General features: G+C 38.7%; 2 protein-coding genes across 4 annotated transcripts; one reads left to right on the forward strand and one right to left on the reverse strand.

Annotated features, from left to right (window-relative positions):
• Positions 1 to 2,323: 2,323 nt before the first annotated feature.
• On the reverse strand, positions 2,324 to 24,732 carry LOC134677034 (origin recognition complex subunit 4). Of its 2 annotated transcripts, none has more exons than XM_063535454.1 (7): positions 24,203 to 24,732; positions 22,816 to 22,941; positions 21,454 to 21,673; positions 20,295 to 20,492; positions 14,349 to 14,569; positions 3,328 to 3,536; positions 2,324 to 2,829 (listed from the first exon to the last, which is right to left on the reverse strand). In XM_063535454.1, the coding sequence occupies exons 1-7, from the start codon at positions 24,410 to 24,412 to the stop codon at positions 2,568 to 2,570; spliced, it is 1,446 nt and encodes a 481-aa protein (XP_063391524.1). In that variant the 5' UTR covers positions 24,413 to 24,732; the 3' UTR covers positions 2,324 to 2,567. The 2 variants fall into 2 exon arrangements, with proteins under 2 accessions (XP_063391524.1, XP_063391525.1); XM_063535455.1 differs by lacking the exon at positions 22,816 to 22,941 and adding an exon at positions 22,661 to 22,786 and having other exon boundaries at positions 24,203 to 24,730.
• On the forward strand, positions 4,261 to 13,360 carry LOC134677071 (uncharacterized). Of its 2 annotated transcripts, XM_063535518.1 has the most exons (3): positions 4,261 to 4,477; positions 12,615 to 12,780; positions 13,278 to 13,350. In XM_063535518.1, exons 1-3 carry the CDS (start codon positions 4,321 to 4,323, stop codon positions 13,321 to 13,323), a joined length of 369 nt encoding a protein of 122 aa, XP_063391588.1. In that variant the 5' UTR covers positions 4,261 to 4,320; the 3' UTR covers positions 13,324 to 13,350. The 2 variants fall into 2 exon arrangements, with proteins under 2 accessions (XP_063391588.1, XP_063391587.1); XM_063535517.1 differs by having other exon boundaries at positions 12,615 to 13,360.
• Positions 24,733 to 25,732: the final 1,000 nt, after the last annotated feature.

Consider the following 25,732-nt stretch of genomic DNA (forward strand, 5'->3'; position numbering starts at 1 on the left):
GACCCCCCCCCCCCCCTAAATAGCCCCATACCAAAGACATATGTAACTTCGTATAAGATGAATAAAGTCTAAGAAAAAAACGTGCCTCGGAAATCAAGAAAAAGTCATTCTCGGATAGATGGCGCACACACCTTTAGCCTATACTCGGCTAGATGGCGTGACGACACCGTTTCATATTTAACAATTTTAACACATAGATATGAGTGAATGAGCATGGGTCAAAATGATATAAAAATAATAAAATCATTTATCCATATATATATATTATTTTTTTTGATAATTTTATACGTGATTATTTTGAGTTATAGTCGTGTGTCGATAGATGGCAGTAAATTTACAGTGACTACAACATTTACTACGACAGGACCCCTCTATACTATCTATTCTTTTTGAAAGGCATATTGTACCCTGTACATATTGGGCCAACGCAGGCCAGTCCAAGGGACGCAGCCATGCGGTAGAACGAGATAGTAATATTACTTGCTCCCTCTAACGCATAAATGCATCCCCAAGACTGGGCCACGCTGGTCCATTGTGTACAGGGGCCTTTAGGTAAGTTCCCGCTCAGCGGGAAGAAAATCCCACTTACGGGCCTAGGGTGACGTAAAAGCTGTTGTGCACATATTCTGTATTATCTTTTTCTTTGTTATACCAGGCGTGTCTCACTCCGCGATTTCGTCGGTTTGCTACAGGTAGCTAAAAGTACATCCGTTCGGCCCCAATTTTGGGGTTTGCCATAAGCCGCGCGTGGCGCTGTCGCCACCTAGCAGCCATATCTGTGCTGATCGTAACAGACGCGTTTTGTTAGAGAGTGAGTCTTCTGTACCTCGTACTATTATTTATTCTGTGGTTATACACTTGTTTTATGCAAGGAAGTGTTTTAATACCACTCTTTTATAAAACAACTTATAAAACAAAGTCCCCCGCCGCGTTTGTCTGTTTGTGTGTTTGTTCGTGATAAACTCAAAAACTACTGAACGGATTTTCATGCGGTTTTCACCTATCAATAGAGTGATTCTTGAGGAAGGTTTAGGTGTATAATTTGCTAACCCGTGCCAAGCCGGGGTAGGCCGCTAGTCAAATATAACATGTCTTTTCTTTTAAAAAAGCTTCATTCATTCATGCGACATCTGTTGTTAAGTAGCAACGTGGAATGAAACGCCATCTAACGGCGGGTAGCGTAAGTATTTAAAATATTAGTTTTGTTTGTGATACCTCGTATTTCCGCTAGATGGAGGCTTATTAAAAACATAACTATTCTAATCTTCAAATAATCCGTTTATTTCTTATTTAATTTTAGTTTTAAAAATAACAAATCACAGATGAACAATTGACCAAGTTAACTTTGCATGGCATTTGCATCGACAAAATGTGGTAATGCCATTATTAATGCCAAATTACTATTGAAAATGTGACTCTTTCTTGTTGAAGTCGGTGCAAAGTTATCTTGGACGGACTCTTATCAAGAAATAAATGATATATTCAATAAGGCTGTATCACAATTCAATGCGGTAACGCAGCGAGTGTGGTGGGCATCTTTGCGCAGGGCTCGCAGGGGTTGCGCGGGGAGGCCTCTTTCAATAGTTTTTATATTGCGTTTTTAATTTTAGATTTAATTTAGTTTTATTCAGTAAAATGATGTTTGTATGTTTGATCGTACTTTATTTAAAATAGCACAAAACATGATAATAGCCAGCATAAATAGTTAAAAATTAAAATAAATAAAAATAGTACATTATTGTCGAGGCTCGGAAGTAGCTACTTGCAGGCTGAGGATTCGTTTTAAACGGACGACCTTGGGAGTCCGTTTAATTGAATCCGAAGCCAGCAAGTAGCCTTCCCGCCGAGTCATATATAGTGCTTTTCTCAAAAATGGTGCAATAAATATAAATATCATAGAAATATTTTACAAAAGCAACGTTCTTACGTATATATTATCACAGAAAAAAGCCCTTGCCGCCTTTTTATTTTTTTAATAAAAAAAATAGAAGTGTATTTTTCTGCCGAAAATACGCCAACCTATTTGAGACAGCTAAATAGTCGCGGTACTAATCATCTGTTTGGCTGTTTAATGGGCCTGTGCCTTCATTTGATATGGCTATTTCAACTTTTAAAAAGTTTGGAACTCGACAAATAATGGAATTTGTATGCAACATTGCAGTCCCAAAATCGAGACTGCAATGTTTGTAACTTTTTAATTTTTGACTGACCATAAACTACGCGCTTCGCGACCTATTTTTTAGACGACAAAGTCGACTTTGCCGTCCATTTTTGAGAAAAATACAATAATCAAATAATCATAGTAAAAAAAACACTTAAATAGAATCTCGAGCGTAGCGGGTAACGCTATTACATATTGCCACTATTATGTAACTTGAACGGAGCGCGGAACGTAATAGAATCTCGAGCGTAGCGAGTAACGCTATTACAGATTGCCACTATTATATTATTTTGAACACAGCGAGGACTAAATAAGAATCCCGATCGTAGAGAGTGACGCTATTTCTGATTCCCATATCTTGAACAGTGCTACGAACGAAATAGAATCTCGAGCGTAGCGAGCAACACTAAAGGTCCCCACTATTAAGCCAATGGCTAATCTCAGTCGGCAACGCCTTAAACCCTGCAACCGCCTCGTTTAACCCTTCGGCTGCCAACGTGAACAGCTGGTACTCCTTCTGTACTCTACTGGCTGTAGTTTCGTTCGAGGAATCGGAACCACGAACTGGTACGAGGAGTTCTAAGGCCTGGAGATGCTCGAACGCCTTTAAAATGACGGGTCTGGGCACGGTCTGGGTTGACGAGTTGGATGCAGCGAATTTTGTGTACCTGAAAGAGTGAAACAATATTAAGAGCCTATCAACGTGCATACTAGCGCCACTGCTAAATAATCGTGATTATTTAAATTTAACTATAGTTTTTTGAAAAAGAGGGCCGCTACGTACTGTATTTTGTATTTAAGTACCTTTTGAATACATCAAACTAGTTTTTATGTTGCTGGATGCGTCAATCTATGTGTCCAAAGTTAAAACGGCAGTTTTCGTTTTGAGTTCATAGATCGACGAATCCAGCAACGTAAAAACTAGTTTGATGTATGTAAAGATACGGTGTATAGGGACTTAGGGGCTATTCATAAATTACGTCATTTCAAATTAGGGGGGGGGGGGTCTGGACATCGGATGACGGTAGCATAGCAGGAAACGGGGTCATTCGAAGCATGATTTTTGGATGATTTTAGGGGGAAGGGGCATGATTTTTGGATGACTTTTTATGATGGGGGCACAAATCGTCAAAAATCAATGACGTAATTTATGGACAGCCCCTTACCTATGTAAAACCATTTCAAAGTTCATAGGCTGCCCGTCGAATATATCCATTCCGTGCTTCATAGCGATGACCAGAGACAACTCCAATATGGACAGAGACTGGAGAAGCTTCACTTTATGCTCCGGAGCTACAGTTTTGTCTATGGTTGATGTTAGGTCGGAGGCTTCGATGTAGGGCTTGCTTGGAGATAGCGTGCAGACTGTTTGAAACTGGAAAGAGGTACCTAATTGTATTATCTATGCCACATGTTTTTGCACCGCCTACAACTTATCTGCTTTGCCTAAAGGTTGACTAATAGAGAACGCCTTAAGTTCGCCTTTTGTACAGTGTATTTTCTTATGTGCAATAAAGATTAAATAAATAAAAGAAAATGAAAAAACGCAAACTTTATTAGTAAATAACGTAATTAATGGTATTATTAATTGTATACAATTCTAAAAAAAAACTTAAAAGTATCTAAATTAATCATTAAGATTGAATTAAATATATTAAGAACGGGTCACTCACGTATTTTAAGTCGAGCGTTTTTACTTAAAATACGTGAGTGACCCGTTTTTAATATATTTAATATGTCTATTGTCTGTGTCTTACGCAAGTTTTGTTATTAAAATTAAATTAAATTTAAAAATGTTTATTTGATTAAAATAAAAAATAAATTAAACTACAAAATAAAATATTCTACTCAAAAAGACCTCCGCGAGCTGTACCGTGTGCAAAGGTGCCCATTACACTTGCCGCGTTACCACGCGCACGGCACTATTAAAAATAACAAATTGTGGTATGAAACTAAAAAGTATTTTGGCAGAAACGTAACTTTTTATCGCCGTTGCAGGTTTTAATATTCAAACTTTTCAGATTTGTCATTTAACACAATAAAAACAATCAACGTCATTCAACAACTGTCACAATTGTTTATTTCAAACGTCATTTAAAATAAAATATTGACATCATTTTAACATACCTTAAAACTATCAATATTTATTGAATAGTGAAATGACACAATCGCCAAAGAAATACGTGTCTACATACACAAGTTCTACAACTAATAGAGGTGTGGAAGCTAAAGAGGTAGAGATAGGCAACATACAACTGGATACTTCGTCTCAGTACCAGGAGAGTACGGATGTGGAGATACGCTCACAGGCGTCAGGTAGGCGGCTTTTGGGCGATAAGGCCGCTTGTTGTTTACATCTAGCTTTATTAGGGTTTCGTACGTAAAAGGGAAAAGGGTAAAGACTAGGGATGTACCGACTAGTCGCCGACTAGTCGGGAAAGCCGACTATCCGGCCACATTTGTAGTCGGCGACTAGTCGGCGACTAGTCGGCAAAAATGGCCGATTAGTCGGCACTTTATTAGTGAAAGAAAACAGAAAAAAAAAAGAAATCAACAGTCAATATTTGCCATATGTTTTGTGTCTATTTTACCAAAATACCTTTTCAGGATGCAGATGAAAACTTTTGTTCATATAATTTGGCCGTTTGATCGTCATCGTATGTTGGTGGGCTGGTGTTTTCTAGGGTTTCTGGTTTCTCGACCTTTTTAATTTCTCGAGGCACGGGAATTCTCGACCAAGATTTCTCGAGTTTCTCGAGTATCTCGAGAAATTTTGAATGTTTTAAAAAAACACCATCTCATAGGAATCGTAGGTGAGGTCAATAATCAAACATGGTAAATTTTTAGTTAACATAAATTGTACTTAATAATCAAAAATTCAACAACAAACAAAAAAAAACTATAGGTGCAGGCATGCGCGCCGGCGATGTGATATGGTATAATGTATTTATTTAGGTATTTAACAAAATGAAATCAAACCACAATACCTATGGTATTTTATTAAGCAGGAATATTCAAGTCAATAAATTTAACTAGATGTGACAAACTTACAGACATTTTACTACGAAAGAGTCAACGTAACAATGAAGCTGCTAAAATTGTGATATTTTGCTAATAGGAATATATCATCCGATTTGATTTATCAATAGTAATTTATTATATTTGTTATTACATGGCCCTATAATTCGTTTTTAGCATTAGAAAGAAGATAAGCGATTTGGACGAGTCTTTCTATCGAAAAACACTTGAAAATTAAATCACCGCAAATAAATTATGTAACAATTACAAATCATATACGATAGTTTACATTAAGTATTTTGCTTTCATAAGTAGTAGTTATTTTTTTATTTGGTTGGTTAAATAAATGTTTTAAGTACCTGAAAATGTAAAAAAAATTTTTTTATCATTTATTTCACTACCTAAAGAATAACACTTTAGACATATCACGTTTTATACGCGTGTTTTCTTTTTACTTATCACATGAGATTTATTTCTCGAGTTCTCGAGGCATTGAGTGTTTTTTTCCCGTCTCGACTTAGGACAAATTTCTCGAGATTTCTCGCCTCGAGAATTCTCGAGCAGAAACCCTAGTGTTTTCCTCTCGTGTTGTCGATCTCAACTGATTCTCGTGTAAATTCATGGCCATGTTCTAAAGTTAAATGATTTTATTATTATTCCGTGTTTGTTTTTTTTTAATGGTGGAGCCATGGGGAACTGTTAATGTTATTGCAAAATTTAGAGACTTATAAACAGGGCACTTTGCTCGTAATCTCGTAAAGACGCTGACCATAGGTGATAGGTTCTTAACTGGCGACTACGTACGGGAAATAGAGCCTTGGAAATACCTCCTACAAGTTATACTGACGCTGCTCAGGATCGCAAAATAAAAGAAATACAGAAATCGAACGAGGATTCTTGTGATAGGTCTTTGAACCTGTAGAAAACACCTTTTAGCTAAGCTAATAATATATGATGAATAGCGCAACCAAAGGAGCAAAACTATTGTTTTTCACCTGAAATTATACGAAAGTAATGATCTGGCCGACTAGCCGACTAGTCGGCCGACTAATCGGCCATTCGAGCGCCGATTAGTCGGCTAGTCGACTAGTCGGCCAAATCAATAGTCGGTACATCACTAGTAAAGACTAGTGATGTACCGACTATTGATTTGGCCGACTAGCCGACTAATCAGCGCTCGGATGGCCGATTAGTCGGCCGACTATTCGGCTAGTCGGCCAGATCATTAATTTCGTCTAAGTTTGGTTCAGATGCACTTAAAATACAATCGTTCTACCCCTTTCGTCGCGCTATTTATCATAATATATAAGTAATCAAATAAAAAAAAACACTAAAGCTATATTTCATACGACAACCCGACAATCGGACATAAGAAAGCGACCACACGGTAAATTTTTTGAACAAAAGTTATCGTAACATCCTAAATAGGAAGTTGAGTAAAATAGGTGAAAGTATTTGCTGTTTAGTTCTTTTTGCCCTGTTTTTCTGTCACTTATAAAGTGCCAACTAATCGGCCATTTTTGCCGACTAGTCGCCGACTAATCGCCGACTACAAATGTGGCCGGATAGTCGGCTTTCCCGACTAGTCGGTACATTCCTAGTAAAGGCTGAGGGGAAAAGACGCAGAGGAAGGCCCAGGCTCACATATCTCAGCCAAATAAAAGATAGAGTTTCTGTCGTGTCGTACGAGGGAGTTAAAAGGCTGGCCCAGCAAAAAGAAGAGTGGCGATTACTCCACCGACAAGAGCATAGCTCTTAAATATTGATGATGATGACCCGAAGGGTAAAAACGGGACACTTTTACTAGGACTCCGCTGTTCGACTGTCTGTCTCATGAACCGTGATAGCTAGGCAGTTGAAATTTTCACAGATGTATGTATGTCTGTTGCTGCTATAACATCAAAAATACTAAAAACAGAATAAAATAAATATTTAAGTGGGGCTCCCGTACAAAAACCGTGATTTTTTTGCCGTTTTTTGCGTAATGGTACGGAACCCTTCGTGCGCGAGTCCGACTCGCACTTGACCTGTTTTTATGACTAACTTAGCTAGCAAAGACCTCCCCTTGTCTTCTCCCTCCACTCACCTCTGTAGTTTATTTATTTATTTAAACTTTATTGCACAAAAACAAATAAAATGTACAAATGGCGGACTTAATGCCTAAAGGCATTCTCTACCAGTCAACCATAGGGTTAAACAGAGTCCAGAGAGAGAGAGTAGAGAGAGAGAGTTGGTCTTATCTTATTGTTTTCGGGGGCCCTTGCGGATACACTTCGACCCATAGGGATCTTTTGTGCAACTACCCCCTAGAGAAGATCCGTCAACTACTCAAGAGCTTTTCCCACCGTACCCATGTGTCGGATGATGGAGCTCATGGGTAGCGTTTTAAAGTCCTTTGGTACCAGATATCCTGCTCCAAGGTCCTTCATTCTTTGTCTGACGTTAGTCTGATCTGGTCTGAAGGTCTCTATAGTCTGTATCTTTAGGTATTTAAATAAAAGTAAACAAAAAAACCGGGCAAGTGCGAGTCGGACTCGCGCACGAAGGGTTCCGTACCATAATGCAAAAAAAAAAAAACAAAAAAAAGCAAAAAACAAAACGGTCACCCATCCAAGTACTGACCACTCCCGACGTTGCTTAACTTTGGTCAAAAATCACGTTTGTTGTATGGGAGCCCCATTTTAATCTTTATTTTATTCTGTTTTTAGTATTTCCCAAGTAGCACAGATTAGCTGTATAGCAGCCGCATAATGAAGTACGAATACGCTTGAAGCTGGAATAAAAAAGCTGCATAAGAGCTGTATAAGCCTCTTTTCAGCTTTTATAACTCTTAAATGGGCACAAATTATGCAGCCTTAAGTTCACATAGCTGTTTAAGAGCATTGTAGCAGCAATTTAATGGGATTATAAGGGGTAACAGGAGTTATAAGAGGTGTATATTGACTGGGTAAGAGACCACCAGTTACCCTTTATTCAGTTAATATGTCACATGTGCGCCCTAATACCGGGAAACATTGACGTTGGGCTGCATAAAAGATAATTATTAACATACTTTTACACCTCTGCCTTAAAAAACATATTTATATTGAAGCAAAAACCTTTAGCGCAACAACACCATAAGTCATTTTGTTAAAGTGTTTAGTTAAATGTTAGTACATGATCTTTTATATATTAATGTGAGAAAGATGTTTGGGAATGCAAGTTTATTGACATTATATATATACATTATCTAAGAAAATTTCAATGCGCCACGAGAATAATCAGGATTTATTTAAATTAATGATATAAATAAGCTATTGTGTAAAAACTACTTTAGTGGTTTGGACGGAATTATGAGATAAAAAGTTAATAATACGTTATAGGAAGTGCTAAACTAGTGATTAAGGTTAAGAACTCATGCACAAAACGTTATTGTTGCCCTTAAAAGTTGGAAAAGTAATTTAAATTTTGTAGGTTATATACAATAAAATGGCGGTCAATGTTAAAAAGCAACGTGAACCGTTAAAATTCTAATATGCAGCATACGATTGTTATATATCTGATTAAGATACTTAAGTGAACCACTATAAAGTCCAAGTCGTTCTTTCGATACACTAGTGAACCTCTAAACAGTTACAAGGCATCTTGTGAACGTTTAAATAGCCGCTATACACACAGTCTCAATGGTAGTAAAATAGGCTGCTTAGCGGTAAAAATGTTCAGCGCTAAGCCGTATTATGCGCCACATGTGTTCGATTATACGTCTATTGGTTTCATAACAGTTCACTCGTTCTCCCTTATAATAAGTCAGCAAAATAAAAGCTGCTTTAGCGGTAAACATCTTCAGTGATAAGCAGTATTATGCGCCACATGTGTTTCATTTATAGGTCTATTGGCTTCATATTAGTTCACTCGTGCTCCCTTAAAAGTCAGCGTAATAAAAGCTGCTTAGCGGTAAACATGTTCAGCGATAAGCTGTATTATGCGCCACGTATGTTCCATTGTACGTCTATTGGCTTCATAATAGTTCATTCGTGCTTCCTTAAAAAGTCAGCGTAATAAAAGCTGCTTAGCGGTAAACACATTCAGCGATAAGCTGTATTATGCGCCACAGGTGTTCCATTATGCGTCTATTGGCTTCATAATAGTTCACTTGTGCTCCCTTAATAAGTCAACGTAATAAAAGTCCACAATTACCTCCTTATACAGCACATGGCGTAATTTTATCCACTAAACAGACCTTATAACGGTTAAAGCATTTGATAACCCTTAAAGCTGTATAGGTTCGTAGCAAATATACCTTTATATCACTCTTTGCGTATTAATGGTAGTTTTCAGAGCCGTAATGCAGCTTTTAATCAGCCCTAAGCTATATAAATATCACTGAAATCTATTATACAGCTGTAGGACCACGAGTGTGCTGTTATAAGTGTCTTAATACGCACAGAGCGTTAGATAGAACTAAAAGTGAGTAGTTATAGAGCTATCTGTGCTACTTGGGTTGTTGTTACCTATAGCGGCAACAGAAATTTTCAACTGTTCGTGAGATACAGCCTGGTGACAGACGGACGGACGGACGGACGGACAGCGAAGTCTTAGTAATAGGGTCCCGTTTTACCCTTTGGGTACGGAACCCTAACAATTTGTACATTTTCGGGTAGTTATAAAATTTATTGGTTAACCGACCAATTAAAAAACCGTCTGGATCAGTCACTGAATGACTTTAACCTACATCATTTGATCGTGTAATGTTTTCATCTACCCTCAACTGGCTTAAGGAGCCATTTGAGGGTAGATTTTGTTTACTTTTATTTAAATACCTAAAGATACAGAGTATAGGTCTCATAGTCTAATAAAACATGGTCTTCTCTTCCCAGAGTGACACAAGCCTACGTCACAACAACATGGCCGCTATATATAGCGCTATCGCCTCTTATCATATTAGGCCACCAAACGAAGGAAAAACAGGGGAAATAATTCGTGTATGAGCGAATTTTGGCATAGTTGTAGGTCAAGGTGCCTTACACAACATACTGAAAGTACTGGTTGAGGGGGGGTGTGCTAAAGGGTGGAGGGGGGTTTAAAGGTCCCTTTTTTTAGGTTTTTGTAAATAACTAGTAAACCGTGGCTCATAGCAAAAAATGTTCTTATACATAAGTATTCTATATAAAATTTCCTACAAGAAAGATTCCACACTTTTTTGCTAGGATCAATATTGAAGAAGATATCAACACGGGAACGTTAATTAAAATCAATTTTGTGGTCTGTTTTTTTATATTTTCGTATAGAACTCGTAAAGAGTTGCCAATAGCAAAAAATGTTCTGAAACGTAAATAATCTACACAAAATTTCCTACAAATAAAATATAGTACATATTTCGCAAAGATCAATATTTAAAAAGTTACTAAAGAAGGAATGTTATTTATAATCAGTTCTAAGGTTCATTTATTTTTAGTTGTTCGTAAATAACTCGTAAACGGTAGCTCATAGCAGAAAATGTTCTACAACACAAATAATCTACATACAATTTGCTACAAAAAATATACTGAATACTTTTCACTAGGCTCAATATTCAAAAAGTTACTAAGCGAAAAAGTTAATTATAATCAATTTTAAAGTATCTTTTTAGTTTTTCATAAACAACTGGTAAACGGTAGCCCATATCAAAAAATGTTCTTTTACATAAATAATCTACATAAAATTTCCTATAAAAAATATACGAAATATTTTTCTCTGGGATTAATATTTTAAAAAATATAAAAGGGGGAATGTTAATTACAATCACTTCGCAGGTCCCTTTTTTTGCTTTTTCATAAATAACTAGTAAACGGTTGCCCATTGCAAAAAAAACGTTATACTTAAATAATCGTGATAAAATTCTCTACAAAAAATATTATTTATACTTTTTCGCTAGATTCAATATTTCATGAGATATTAAAGGGGGAAATTTTATTTTAATCAATTTGCCGGTTTTTTTTTTAGTTTTTCATAAATAACTTGTAAACGGCGGCGCATAGCAAAAATTGTTCTGTTAACATAAATAATTAACATAAAATTGCCTACAAGAAAGATCTAGTACACTTTTTCGCTAGGATCAATATTTAAAAAGATACTAAAGAGAGACTTTTAATTATAATCAATCTACACATAATAGTAACTTTATTTTTAAGATTGGGACGTATAGTTCTATAAATAAAATGTCTAATTATCTTCTAAAACTACAAAATCATCATCATCATCATTGCTGACGGTGATTTCGATGGGGGCTCCGTTAGTGCATGAGCCAGAGCATACACCGCAGACACTGGAGCACGAAATACCTGCTTTCCGGCAGCTGCATCGCGCCCCACACCCGGTCGTGCATCGGCAAAATATGGTGTTGAGAATGGAGTCAGGTGCCACTGGGTCGTTGGTTGTCACCCTTTTGACGTTTCCTGCAGTAGCGAAGTCGACAGTAGCATTATTGCAACGCGACATTAATGCCGACTGCATTACTGCCGCAATTGTCAAAATCAATGTTGCTTAGTAGATATTTGCTATTTGCGACAGTAATGCAGTCGACAGTAATGTCGCACTGCAATAATACTGCATTACTGCCCGAAAAATTACCTTTTCGACTTTTCCTGAACTAGTGCAGTCGACTGTAACACTATTACAGCGCAAATGTCAAAATCAATGTTGCTGCGCGATTTTCGTCATTTGCGACAGTAATGCGGTTGGCAGTAATGTCCCGGTGGAATACTGTAGCAGTAATGCTGGCGTAGTCTGAATCCAAATGGTATTAGGCTGATATGAAAGATGTAGTAGTAGAAATTTTCGCTGTCTTCGGGTAAGTCTCGGTAGCTCAGTTGGCTTGGCAGAATAATGGGTTGGTTACAGAGTGTATATAATCTTTTTTGTATGAAATTTTATGTAGATTATTTATGTTCATTAATATTTTTTTGTTATGGGCCACCGTTTACGAGTGGGAGCATAAAATTGATTATAACTAACTTACCGGCTTTAATATCTTTTTTACTATTGATCCTAGCGAAAAAGTGTACGGAATCTTTCTTGTAGGCAATTTTATGTAGATCACTTATGTATAAGAACATTTTTTGGTATGAGCCACCGTTTACGAGTTATTTACGAAAAACTAAAAAAAGGGACCTTTAAACCCCCCTCCACCCGTTAGCACACCCCCCATCCACCAGTACTTTCAGTATGTTGTGTAAGGCACCTTGACCTACAACTATGCCAAAATTCGCTCATACACGAATTATTTCCCCTGTGTGGCTGTTTTTGGTCTTCGTTTGGTGGCCTATATAGCGCTGTCGCATGATGACGTAGGCTTGTGTCAGTAAGGTGACCTAGAAAAGACGGGAAGAGAGTACCAGGCGGAGTATATTATTATACCATGTATAGGTCTGTAACAAGTACATCAGTTTCACGACTTTTACGTTGTTTTATTTTTCAGCGGACACCGGTTCATACCTACAAGTCGTCGTCCAAAAGCACAAGAAAAAAGAACCAACGGTCGCCGCAACACAGACGTCCCCTAGACTACCCATCGCTTCCAGCCCAATAAAAACCATCAGGAATGGCTCAGGAGACCATCCTTTATACGTCCTGCCCCATCATATGTTAGTTTATAATACCCTGAACCATGAAAAACCCGAGAAAAAGAAATTACCAACTATTAAAGAGCCTAGGCGTTCATTTTGGTCGAAATTTATAGAAAATACTAAAGACACATCACCAGATAAAGTAGATTTATACTATTTTGAAAAAAGTACAGGTGATTATTTAGCTACGTCGGGAAATTATACTTATACGGAAAGATTTGCCGTGCAAATGTCTAGGATACCTAATAGAATTGTTGCAGAGATATTTTCTATACCTCAAATCATTGTTAATATACCTGTAGCTATATTATTAAATTTAGAACGAGCCGTTTTTACGACGCTTAGAAATATAATCGTAGGCAGCGTTCAGATATGGTCGGATAATTTCGTAAAGCCAATTTTGGCGTTACTTTTTAACTCAATTATACAGCCACCTTTAGTTTTAGCTGGTAATGTTGGGAGAAGTGTAAGGGATGCTTTAAAACCTTTGGCAGAGATGGTTGGGGACTTTTTAGAGCCGGCAGTGAAAGTGTTAAGTGCTATAAGACTAGTGAATATTGAGAAGAAATGTGCTCATAATGTGTAGATAGTTAGAAACTAACCTCGCGCTGATGGCCTAGCGGTGAGAGCGTGCGACTTGCAATCTGGAGGTCGCGGGTTCAAACCCCGGCTCGTACCAATGAGTTTTTCGGAACTTATGTACGAAATATCATTTGATATTTACCAGTCGCTTTTCGGTGAAGGAAAACATCGTGAGGAACCCGGACTAATCCCAATAAGGCCTAGTTTATTGATGCCTTAGTTTATAAATGCCGGGATAACGCGAGGAAGAAGAGTTAGAAATTAACCTTCTGACCGCCATCATGTTTTTAAGAAGTCACGCACACGCTAACATTATTCTTATGAGCGAACATTAGACAAAGTTTGTAGCAGATTCGTTTAGACCGCTAATGTAGATGGCGCTGGACGGCTCAATTTCTATGGATTAGTAACTTTCTTATCCAGTAGAAGATTAATTGGTCTTTATTTAAATAAACTATTTAGAATTACTTATGTCAACTTTATATAGATATCTATGACATTAAAATATGTAAGTTCATAAACTGTCTTTAATTTCGATCTCAATTGCAACATTATGACATTGAGCTGAAAATGATAGAGGCCGTCAGTGGCCATAGGAACTAAATATTTGCATTTTGTAAGATAAAGAGATAAAAAAAGGAAAAAGAAGATGAGGTGTATTTGGGTGATTTCGAATACTTTAGTTTGTCATTGTAATTCTAAAAAGACTAATTTGCTTTGATTTTAGGTGTTTATCGGAATAACCTAACACTCTGAAGTATTCAAAATTTCCAGATATACTTTAGAGTTAGGCCAAGAAAAGCCTGCAGCGATTTTGATAGCCCACGCAGCGCAAGTGTTACCACGCAACGTCAAACTTCCTAGAAATTATGACGTATACATAACACTTGCACAGCGTGGGCTGGCAGACTTTTCTTGGTCTAACTCTAGTAACATTGTACACTGAGTGGGCAATCAAAATTGCTGCAGACTTTTCTTCATCCCACTCATAGTAATGTACTTACCAAAATGTCCTTAAAAATCTGCTCATTGTTAGTATAATAGCACAGCTTCTCAAACGCGTCTACCACCCTCTCATCCCCCCTTAAAGCTAGTATATGTGCGTTCCAGTCCTCCACGAAACCTGGGTCTAGGTCCGAGAACTCTTTTAGGTCTACTTTGCAACGGTTCAGTACTTCTATAGGAATAGAGTTGTTTTGGCTGTCTGTTTCCATTGGTTCGGCGGCTGAAAGAATACATTTTTATAATATTTAGATAGATAGATAGATAAAAACTTTATTGCAAAACATTATCGTGACAAAAAAATTGAACTTATGATAAGAATAAAACTAAAACTTATGTCTAAGTACAATACTAAACTAATTACTAACTACATACTAGGATTTTTTTTGTCACGACTGTGTAGTCGCGAAAAGGCGCCGACTCAGCATGTGCTGCAGCATTGCTGCCACAGCGCTGGTATTCTGCCGGAACCACACAATAAATAATAGTACTAGGTACAGAAGACTCACTCTCTAACAAAACGCGTCTATCACGATCAGCACAGACATGGCCGCTAGGTGGCGACAGCGCCACGCTTATGGCAAACCCCAAAATTGGGGTCGAACGGATGTACTTTTAGCTACCTGTAGCAAAGCGACGAAATCGCGGAGTGAGCCACGCCTGCCGGAACCTAATAGCAGTGCGCGCACAGACTCACGGTATGATCAACCACCAGTGAGAAATTTAATTCCAATTGATTTTTTTTACCTTTTGAACGCCAAACGGCGCATCCATTTGCCGTGCCACTGACGCCACGGGGGTAGAAATTAGTTTTGTGAATAAATAATGCCAACCTAAAAGGTGTGCTTTTCAGTAAATTTTCATCACGATCGACGTCAAATGCCGTCTTTGGCGTCGTTGTCACGATTTTGCGTTGACGTCAATTGCCGTATGGCGTTCAAAAGGCTAAAGGACATTTCAAACAAAAAGCGGTAAGAGCGTGCGACTTTCAATCCGGAGGTCGCGGGTTCAAACCCCGGCTCGTACCAACGAATTTTTCGGAACTTATGTACGAAATATCACTTGATATTTACCAGTCGCTTTTCGGTGAAAGGAAACATCGTGAGGAAACCGGACTAATCTCAATAAGGCCTAGTTTACCCTCATGCGCACTCTCGTTTTCTCCATATTTCTCTATGCAGCGGAAACTTGGACCCTAAAAGCTCGCACAAGGGCAAGAATAGACGCGTTCGAAATGTGGTGCTGGCGCAAAATGTTGGGCATCTCATGGACAGCGCATCGCACCAACGTGTCTATTCTGAACGAGCTCAACATAAAAACCCGTCTATCTACTATCTGTCTCAGGAGAATCCTCGGCTTCTTTGGACACTTGGCCCGGCGGGAACCCGACAGTCTAGAGAAGTTGATGATCGGTGGCCAGGTTGAGGGCAGAAGAGGCAGAGGCAGAATACCTACACGCTGGTTTGATGCCATTGAGGCAGTCACACGCGTCAAGTTCCAGGGCTCTATGCGGAAGGCAGAAGATCGGCCAGGTTGGAGAGCAATCCAAGAAAACGCAACTTATGGCGGTCACGACCCTCAGTCATGAGGTTACGACGAAGAAGAAGACCCTCTGGTAAAAACATTTCGTAAAATACGTTAATTCTTGAGAGTAGTTGTCAAGCGGACCCCAGGATCCCATGAGCCGTGGCAAAATGCCGGGATAGCGCGAGGAAAGAAGATTTTTAACAAAAAAAATACTTATTTATTAGTGTTCCGTACAAAACTTTGTTTACGGAACACTTATGGGATCACTTCGGTCTTGCAAATCAGTTAAATACGTTTTTCTCAGAGACCGTTTGACATAGATACCTAAAATTTGGAACAGTTATAGCAATTACCACCACTCACATTGTAAATAAATCAAAACTGCTTATTTCTTATTAAAGGGGGAAATTTAGGGGGTTGAGAGGGGTAGGCTGAAACTTTTTTCATTTGTAAGAATCGTGTGGGGTACCATTAGAAAGCTTGCAAAAAATTGACTCGATGGACTGATTTTGACTTCATTTTAGACTGCAATAGTTTCGTCAAAAAATGCATTTAAAGTTGCAAGTTTTCATACAAAAATTTTCACCTCTGTCCTGGCGATTTTCGCGAAAACTATAGCTAACAGGCAGCTGACCAGTCAATACCCAACTTAAAGAAGCATGGAGACGGCGGGAAAATTATCAGCTTAGCTTTATCTTTATTAGTTTTTCAACTGCAGCTTGATCTTTGGTTGCTTAGGGCTAGCTAACTGATGCTTACTCTGGTCAATTTATATTAGGCAGTAATTTTTAGGCGAGAAAGATCCTTAGTTAAAACATTGGCATTGAAATTTATGACTTATGTCTTTGACACAAAGTTTAATTCTGCTTGCTTATTTTTGTGGGATATTTAATTTTGTCTGAATAGCCTACTATAAGTATGAGAGAGATCTACAAAATACAACCTTATTGTATTGCAAATAAAGTTTAAATTTCGAACGGGCTTTCCAACCAATGGACTAGGTATCTCAAAAATATGAAAAATTCAAATTAAGAATTCCGTTCTTCACTGTCGTTGTTTTTTTTATTCACAATATGACACATAGAGTTTGTAAAGCGTATAGAGATAATAAAGTCATTTAATATTTATTTACAGCTATGGCCTCATCTATAGATTTTATTGAGAGTATCTGATTCGTCGAAACAATATACACAATATTCGGAAGGCTGAGCTCTGCGTAGGACCGATTCGAAGGTCCGAAGCGTCCGACAGACGCTTGCCTCCCGTAACTTTTCCAAGTATTTTAAACATAGATATATAATATACAAAGATTCCGTCTAAGCGAGCTGTTACTGTTACCACTTTTGTTTAGTGTACGATTAACAATGTGGCCCACCTTGCTGTAATCATGTCGATAAACTATCGACATTTCTTGCAATTTTAATTTTACTTCAAAGGTTTAACGATACCTAAAATGAACAAAAACACTTTTTTTTTTTATTATTATGAATGGGCTTACTCATGGCCACAGACTAGCCGAGGCGTAGACGTGGCCTACGATGGAGCGAGCTCGCCCAGAAGGTGCCTGTTCACTCTTGATTTGAAGGTTGCCGGGTTATAAGAACACGGAAATATAGACGCCGGCAAGGAATTCCATTCCTTGGCAGTGCGCATAAGGAAAGTAGAAGCAAAGCGCTTCGTGCGAATTGGTGGAATATCTACCAATCTATCTATCTATCTTATACTTTTATCGTTTATTGTGGTTATCAGATCACAATTTAATCGTCACGCGTCACGCCCCAGCAGGGAACCAAGGGAAAGTTCAGTTATTATTTAATTAAAATACATAAATACCTACTAAAATATGTGTTCCGCAATAATTGAATTATTTTATTATATCATAATATATTCATTATCCATTAGCATTTCAATTATGTTTAGGTTTAACGAAGATATTGAAGCTTCAATTAATCGCTATTTCGTTCCGCCAGGCGTGGGCGTGGCTCACTCCGCTTTGCTACAGGTAGCTAAAAGTACATCCGTTCGACCCCAATTTTGGGGTTTGTCATAAGCTGCGCGTGGCGCTGTCGCCATCCAGCGGCCATATCTGTGCTGATCATGACAGACGCGTTTTGTTAGAGAGTGAGTCTTCTGTACCTAGTACTATTATTTATTCTGTGGTTCCACTGTGTAGCGTTTATCGATATATAACATTATTAAAATCGAGTTTTCACATCCCTACCAGAGCACACATATACGTTTTTACGCACACATACACAACCTGGTTTCACCTAAAACGATAACACCTTGATTTGAAGTCCATCTTGTCAACAGCATGGTTGTCCTTTTTTGACAAACGGCATTTTTAAAAGAGCGAGGAGAGAGAAATGATACTGGTTGCTGCGCCGTCAAAGAGAACAGGCAACGTTGGGGCCTTGATTTTAAAGTACAAGTGTCTAAATCGCAAGATCCAAAGGCTGAAGTCGCGTTGGGCCGAAAGCCCGAAGCATCCAGGTCAGTTCTAAACACGGGTCATTAGTACAAGTGTCTAAATGCGAAGGCCGAAGGCTGAGCTCCGCGTAGGGCCGAAGCCTGCAAGATTTCAGTGGTTAAACACAGAACTGACAGGCTGTACGCTTCGGGCCTTCGGCTCTACGCGGAGCTCGGCCTTCGGCCTTCGCATTTAGACACTTGTAATATTATTGTGTTAAAGCACTGACATCCTGGTCACTTCGGGCCTTCTGCCCTACGCGGAGCTCGGCCTTCGGCCTTCGCACTTAGTCACTTATCTTATACTATTGTTCTGTGTTTACTAACATCTTGGACCCTTCGGGCCTTTGGCCCTATGCGGAGCTCGGCCTTCGGCTTTCGCATTTAGACACTTGTAGGTACTATTGTTCTGTGTTAAAGCACTGACATCCTGGACGCTTCGGGCCTTCGGCCCTACACGGAGCTCGGCCTTTGGCCTACCCATTTCGACACTTGTACTATTGCTCTGTGCACGCGGAGCTCGGCCTTTGGCCTTCGCATTTAGACACTTGTACTATTGCTCTATGCTAAGGCACTGACATTTTGCTAAAGCTCTGCCTTCGGCCTTCGCACTTAGACACTTGTACTGTTGTTCTTTGTTTAAGCACTGACATTCTGGACGCTTCGGGCCTTCGGCCCTACGCGGAGCTCGGCCTTCGGCTTTCGCATTAGCTGTCTACACCACGTTTCACGTCAACCATAGCGCCTGTGTCCCTGATACCGCCTGTCTCCATTTTTTTAAGTAATATTCCGAATTCCATATTTACATATGTTGTTGAAAGTTTTTTCAGCCACCACAAACAAATTTTGTCTCAGAATTAATGATATATTAAATATGTAGTAAAAACTACAAGGGTTGCGAAACTATATGGGTTCCTATAGGGTACCTAATTGACTACGGTATCTTAAAAACAGGCAAACAACCCCTGTAAAATGTAACGATGCGAGCGGTACGATATCGTGAACGTAATTTAAAAAAGCGGGTAATAATATATATATCTCTGTCGCACTAATATGTCAGTACACGCGAGATGCATAGAAAGTAAATTACGTTCACGGTAGCGTTTATGTCAATGCCAAACTGATGGTAGCCGTACGGAACACTAAATGCCTCGAGCTATCTCGGGCTTGGCCAAATTATTTTTTGTTTCAAATCAAAATATGTAATAAGTAGAGACGAAAGGTAAAATTTAAAAGTTTACCGCGTTGGGTAAGCTTTGAACTGTACAAATCATCTCAAAAATATGTCCCATAACTCTTATGTCAGTGAATTAAGAACTATGGGACATAATTTTAGGGTTCCGTACCTCAAAAGGAAATAACGGAACCCTTATAGGATCACTCGTGCGTCTGTCTGTCTGTCCGTCTGTCACAGCCTATTTTCTCGGAAACTACTGGACCAATTAAGTTGAAATTTGGTACACATTTACATATGTGACCCAAAGGACATGTTTTTTTATCATCTTAAAATACATAGGTTCGAAGTTATTCAAGAAAATAGCCAAAAAAAGACCATTTAACCCCCCCCCCCCCTTTATCTCCGAAACTACTGGGTCTAAAATTTTGAAAAAAATACATAAAATAGGTCTATACCTATAGATGACAGGAAAACCTATTAGAAATGTATAGTCAAGCGTTAGTCCGACTTAATTACTTTCCGAGTTTTTGATCCGACCCCTACGGATTTTTTAAAGAGATTTCACTCCCGTTTCACATAAAAAAAATACATTGTTAAAAATTGTGTAATGTACGGAACCCTTGGAACGCGAGTCCGACTCGCACTTGGCCGGTTTTTTTTTAGTTTGAAATCTAATCATCAAAATTTGTAGTATAAAGTAGAGATGAAGATGAAAAATTTAAAAGTTCACCGTGTCGGGCAAGATTCGAACTGGCGAAGAAATGAAATTTCTTACCCACACTCTTCTTCCTCGCTCGTTTCCTCACTTTCTCCACCTTCTCCACGGGCACCGACAGCAGTTCCACCAGCTCGTCCAAGAGCCTGCTGTGCGGGTTGGAGCCTTCGCCGGGGAATATGAATATGTGACGGTGGGAGAAACGGGATTTGACGCGTTTCTCTAGAGTTTCCATCACGTCCAGCCGGTTGGTTATGCCTGAAAATTTAATATTGTTTTTAGCAAAAAAGAAATAACAACAAAATATACCCCATCTTTGGCAAAATTTCAGTCGGATTGTTCAATTTACAACTTAATGGGATTGGATGATGCTTTTGTACCTATTTTATTTATTTATTTATTTAAACTTCATTGCACAAAACATAAAAATAATGCACAAATGGCGAACTAAATGCCTAATGGCATTCTCTACCAGTCAACCATCGGGCCAAACAGAGACATGTAAAAATGGTGCAAGGAGAACAGAGGCATTTATTAGAACATTGGAAAACACTGAACAACAAACAACTAATAGTTCTATTTTGTAGTAAAATGACAAATCCATTGACGTATATCTCAGGACGGGCCTGCCTTGCGTCAACACACAACAACAACAACAACAAGACAAGTTATACAACAGGGTCTGCGTGCGCGCAGAATGGCAGAACGCATGGAACTCCTCAAGAAGGAATATCATGCTCTTGCTGTGGCTATCCGCGCTATTCAGGCACGAGAGGAGGAAGGAGAGGTTCTCGGCAAACGTGCCGAAGACTCGGTCAAAAGCAACTCTGTTCCAATCGAATAGGATTTAAATTTCATCGAACTGATGAGGTATTATTAGGTACCTTGGGATTTAGGAGGATATTAGTGTAATTACTTACCTAAGACACACATGGGCGCCTGCCTCGCGTGCGTGATATCAAACAAGTTATACAACAGGGTCTGCGTGCGCGCAGAATGGCAGAACGCATGGAACTCCTCAAGGAGGAATATCATGCTCTTGCTGTGGCTATCCGCGCTCTTCAGGCAGGAGAGGAGAAAGGAGAGGTTCTCGGCAAACGTGCCGAAGACTCGGTCAAAAGCAACTCTGTTCCAATTGAATAGGATTTAAATTTCATCGAACTGATGAGGTATTATTAGGTACCTTGGGATTTAGGAGGATATTAGTGTAATTACTTACCTAAAACACACATGGGCGCCTGCCTCGCGTGCGTAATATCAAACAAGTTATACAACAGGGTCTGCGTGCGCGCAGAATGGCAGAACGCGTGGAACTCCTCAAGAAGGAATATCATGCTCTTGCTGTGGCTATCCGCGCTCTTCAGGCAGGAGAGGAGAAAGGAGAGGTTCTCGGCAAACGTGCCGAAGACTCGGTCGCCTACTGCGTTTTCTAGTTGCATCTGAAAATAATTCAAAGGTGTATGTGAAGTCCCCAATCCGCATTGGGCCAGCATGGAATCTATAGCCCAAGCCCTCTTGCGAGTGAGAGGCCTGTGCCCAGCAGTGGGACGTATATAGGCTGAATTATTATTATTATTTATTTCAGACCAAAAGCGATCAATATAAATTAAATATTTCCTAAATGTAAAACTTTTGTTTCTTTTCCCTCTCCTGCAAATCAATGTAAATGGCATATGGTACGAAGGTATTCTCACCCGATGATATATTTAATATTGCCAGCCCAGGCCCATTTACTCTTTTTAGGGTTACGTACCTCAAAAGGAGAAAACGGAACCTTTATAGGATCCAATCCTGGTGGTAATTGCTTACCCCCAGGTGATCCATCTGCTCGTTTGCCTCCTATTTCATAAAATCACTCGTGTTTCTGTCTGTCTGTCTATCCGTCTGTCACAGCCTATTTTCTAGGAAACTAATGGACCAATTAAGTTGAAATTTGGTACACATATGTAAATTAGTGACCCAAAGACGGAATAAATTAATTTTAAACATGGAGGCCACTTTTGGGGGGTAAATGAGAAAATTTTGAAATAAAGTTTTTCAAACTATATTGTGTTATATGTCAAATGAAAGAGGTCATTTTAAGAATTTCAAATATATTTAATTTTAAAATATATAGATTAGAAGTTATTTAAGAAAATAGCCAAAAAATGGCCATTACCCCCGTTTATCTCCGAAACTACTGGGACAAAAATTTCTCGCCTTTCGCCTCCTTCCCCAGCCGGTGTAGGACTGAGTTGACTAACTGGAACATGACATTATTCAACTTGTTACCTAAGCTGTAATAGACTTGAGCGCCACCTTGTCATCATGGTGCAAGTGGCCGTTCAGCCTCACAATGATGGCGTCGCTGGCGAGCTCCGCCTCCTTCCCCAGCCGGTGTAGGACTGAGTTTACTAACTAGAACGAGACATTATTCAACTTGTTACCTGAGCTGTAATAGACTTGAGCGCCACCTTATCATCATGGTGCAGGTGGCCGTTCAGCCTCACAATGATGGCGTCGCTGGCGAGCTCCGCCTCCTTCCCCAGCCGGTGTAGAACTGAGTTCACTAACTGGAACATGACATTATTCAACTTGATACCTGAGCTGTAATAGACTTGAGCGCCACCTTGTCATCATGGTGCAAGTGACCATTCAGCCTCACAATTATGGCATCGCTGGCGAGGTCCGCCTCCTTCCCCAGCCGGTGTAGGACTGAGTTTACTAACTAGAACGAGACATTATTCAACTTGTTACCTGAGCTGTAATAGACTTAAGCGGCACCTTGTCATCATGGTGCAGGTGGCTGTTCAGCCTCACAATGATGGCGTCGCTGGCGAGGTCCGCCTCCTTCCCCAGCCGGTGTAGAAATGAGTTTACTAACTGGAACGAGACATTATTCAACTTGTTACCTGAGCTGTAATAGACTTGAGCGCCACCTTGTCATCATGGTGCAAGTGACCATTCAGCCTCACAATTATGGCATCGCTGGCGAGGTCCGCCTCCTTCCCCAGCCGGTGTAGAACTGAGGTCACTAACTGGAACATGACATTATTCATAAAATAAAAATATAGCCTTTGTTACTATTGAGTGAATGTGCAATTTTTACACTGAAAGTACATATACTTTCACTGTAAAAATTATATAAATTTGTTTTACTGAATTATACTCAGTTTACCTTCTGGCAAAGGCCTCCTCTATAGTTCGTTTTTTTTAGCATTAGAAAGAACTTGCAAGAAGGTAAGCGATCTTGACATGTCTTTTAATTGAAACACGCTTTCTAAAAATCAAAAACTATTACTTATGAAAACAGAAGAATATAAATGATCGTATTAGATTCATAATTGTTACATATTTGCCGTAACTTATTTTTAAAATGTGTTTTTCAATTAAAAGACACATCAAGATTGTTTACCTTATTTCTAATGCTAAAAAAAACGAACTATAGACATTAATCATACGGAGAGACTGAAAGCTAGCCATAAAAAACCGGACAAGTGCGAGTCAGACTTGCGCATGAAGGGTTAGTACCATCACGTTTGTTGTATGGGAGCCCCACTTAAATATTTATTTTGTTCTGTTTTTAGTATTTGTTGATATAGTGGCAACAGCAATACATCTCGGTTCATGAGATACAGCCTGGTGACAAACAGATGGACAGTAGTTTTAGTAATAGGGGCCCATTTTTACCGTTTGAGTATGGAACCCTATATTTCACCGGGCTGTATCTCATGAACCGTAATAGCTAGACAGTTAAAATTTTCACAGATGATAGACTAAAAACAAAATAAAATAAATATTTAAGCCCCCCTTACCCCATCACTTCACGTTTGTTGTACCTTCCCATACAACAAACGTGATTATTTTGACGTTTTTTGCCTAATGGTACGGAGCCCTTTGCCCTTAGTAGCGAGGCCGGTTTTTAAATAACCATTTATAACGAAAATAAGGTTGATACATGCTTTAAAATTACAAAACGGGATACTTACGGTAGTCTTTCCACTGCCTCTAGGCCCTATTAATAAAGCAGAGTGCGACTCGCCCTGCAAAACTGTTCGCTTCATTAAATCGTAAACATGATTCCATTCTTGTTCGTGTCCGCGAAATGTAACGTTATCCTCCATTATTCTAAACTTCAAATACTTTCTTATTAGTTTTATTTGCTTAGAAGTAAAGTTTGCTGAATTGAGCTCACACATTTTTAGTTAATTATTGAAATAAACACAGATGCAAAATGCAAACAAATACATAACCTATTGACGTTACAGCTATTCCCGCCGGTTTTTTTTGACATTGCGTTTGACATTTGTAAGGATGTAGCTAGAGCGAAAAATTGAATGGATTAATAAAATCGATAACTTTGCAAAAAACTATCGATTGCAGAGGAACACATTTATTTTTCGGGGTAATAGGATTTCATTTAAAAAATTCCCACGCGCTTTTCTGATTGTTCACAAAATTACTGGATTTTTGAAGTTTGATTGATGGTTGATGAAACTCTTGCTAATAAAGCGTAACCCTCAAGTAACCCTTCTGCGCATGTGCTAACACTCCTACCTGCGCAATGCGTACACATAACTGGTCAATATGTAAACCGCTACACATGACGAAAGGATCGTAAGATATCGCATTCGAATTGAAGGCTTAAATTTTAATTGTAATTATTGGTTGATGTTAGATATATACATTAATTATACAAATTTAATATTTTTACACATTATTAAATTACACGTTATTTAAAAAATGCTAATTTTATATTAAATTTTTCTTACTTTTCAGGAGAAACTTTCATAATAGCAGCGTTTTACCTACCATTAAAACGCTTATTAAGCGATAACCTTATTTGAAGCCTAACATAAATAAATAATTTGAGAGTAGCGAACTTGATTTCCTGTAACAGATCGGTCAAACCACGAATACTCCCCACTCCATCCCTACCTTGTGACGTCAGGTCCTGTGCACCAGGTGGGGCAACGAGGCAGGTAGCGCTCGGAGCCCTCGTCATTGGCTCTCAAATAAGAATGTACCAGGCAGAATTTAAATGTTAGGCTTCAAATAAGGTTATCGCTTAATAAGCGTTTTAATGGTAGGTAAAACGCTGCTATTAAGCTTTGAACCGTTATTTGAAGCCTAACATAAATAAATAATTTGAGATCTGTTTGGTATCGCCTGGTGCACAGTATGACGCCAATGTGATTAGGAAAATAGGGAATAGAAATCTAAAATACATTATGTATATCAATCTTTATATTCAAATCATATTCGTTTGCAATAATTACATACAATTTCACATAAGTATATGAATCAAAATTATGGCTAATTATATGAAATTGCACCACACTTTACATAAGAATCATTGCTTATGCCTAGTATAATCTAGATATTTAAGAGAAGATACATAAGAGAATCACATTAAATTAGGTAACGTGTAAATATCATAATAATTACCTACTTTTAGAAATTCGATTATAAGTACACAACAGTTCACCAATGAGCAAGTTAAATTTAAGTACATTTAT

This window comes from Cydia fagiglandana, chromosome 25 (assembly GCF_963556715.1).
Source record: "Cydia fagiglandana chromosome 25, ilCydFagi1.1, whole genome shotgun sequence".
NCBI classification, from domain to species: Eukaryota; Metazoa; Arthropoda; class Insecta; order Lepidoptera; family Tortricidae; genus Cydia; species Cydia fagiglandana.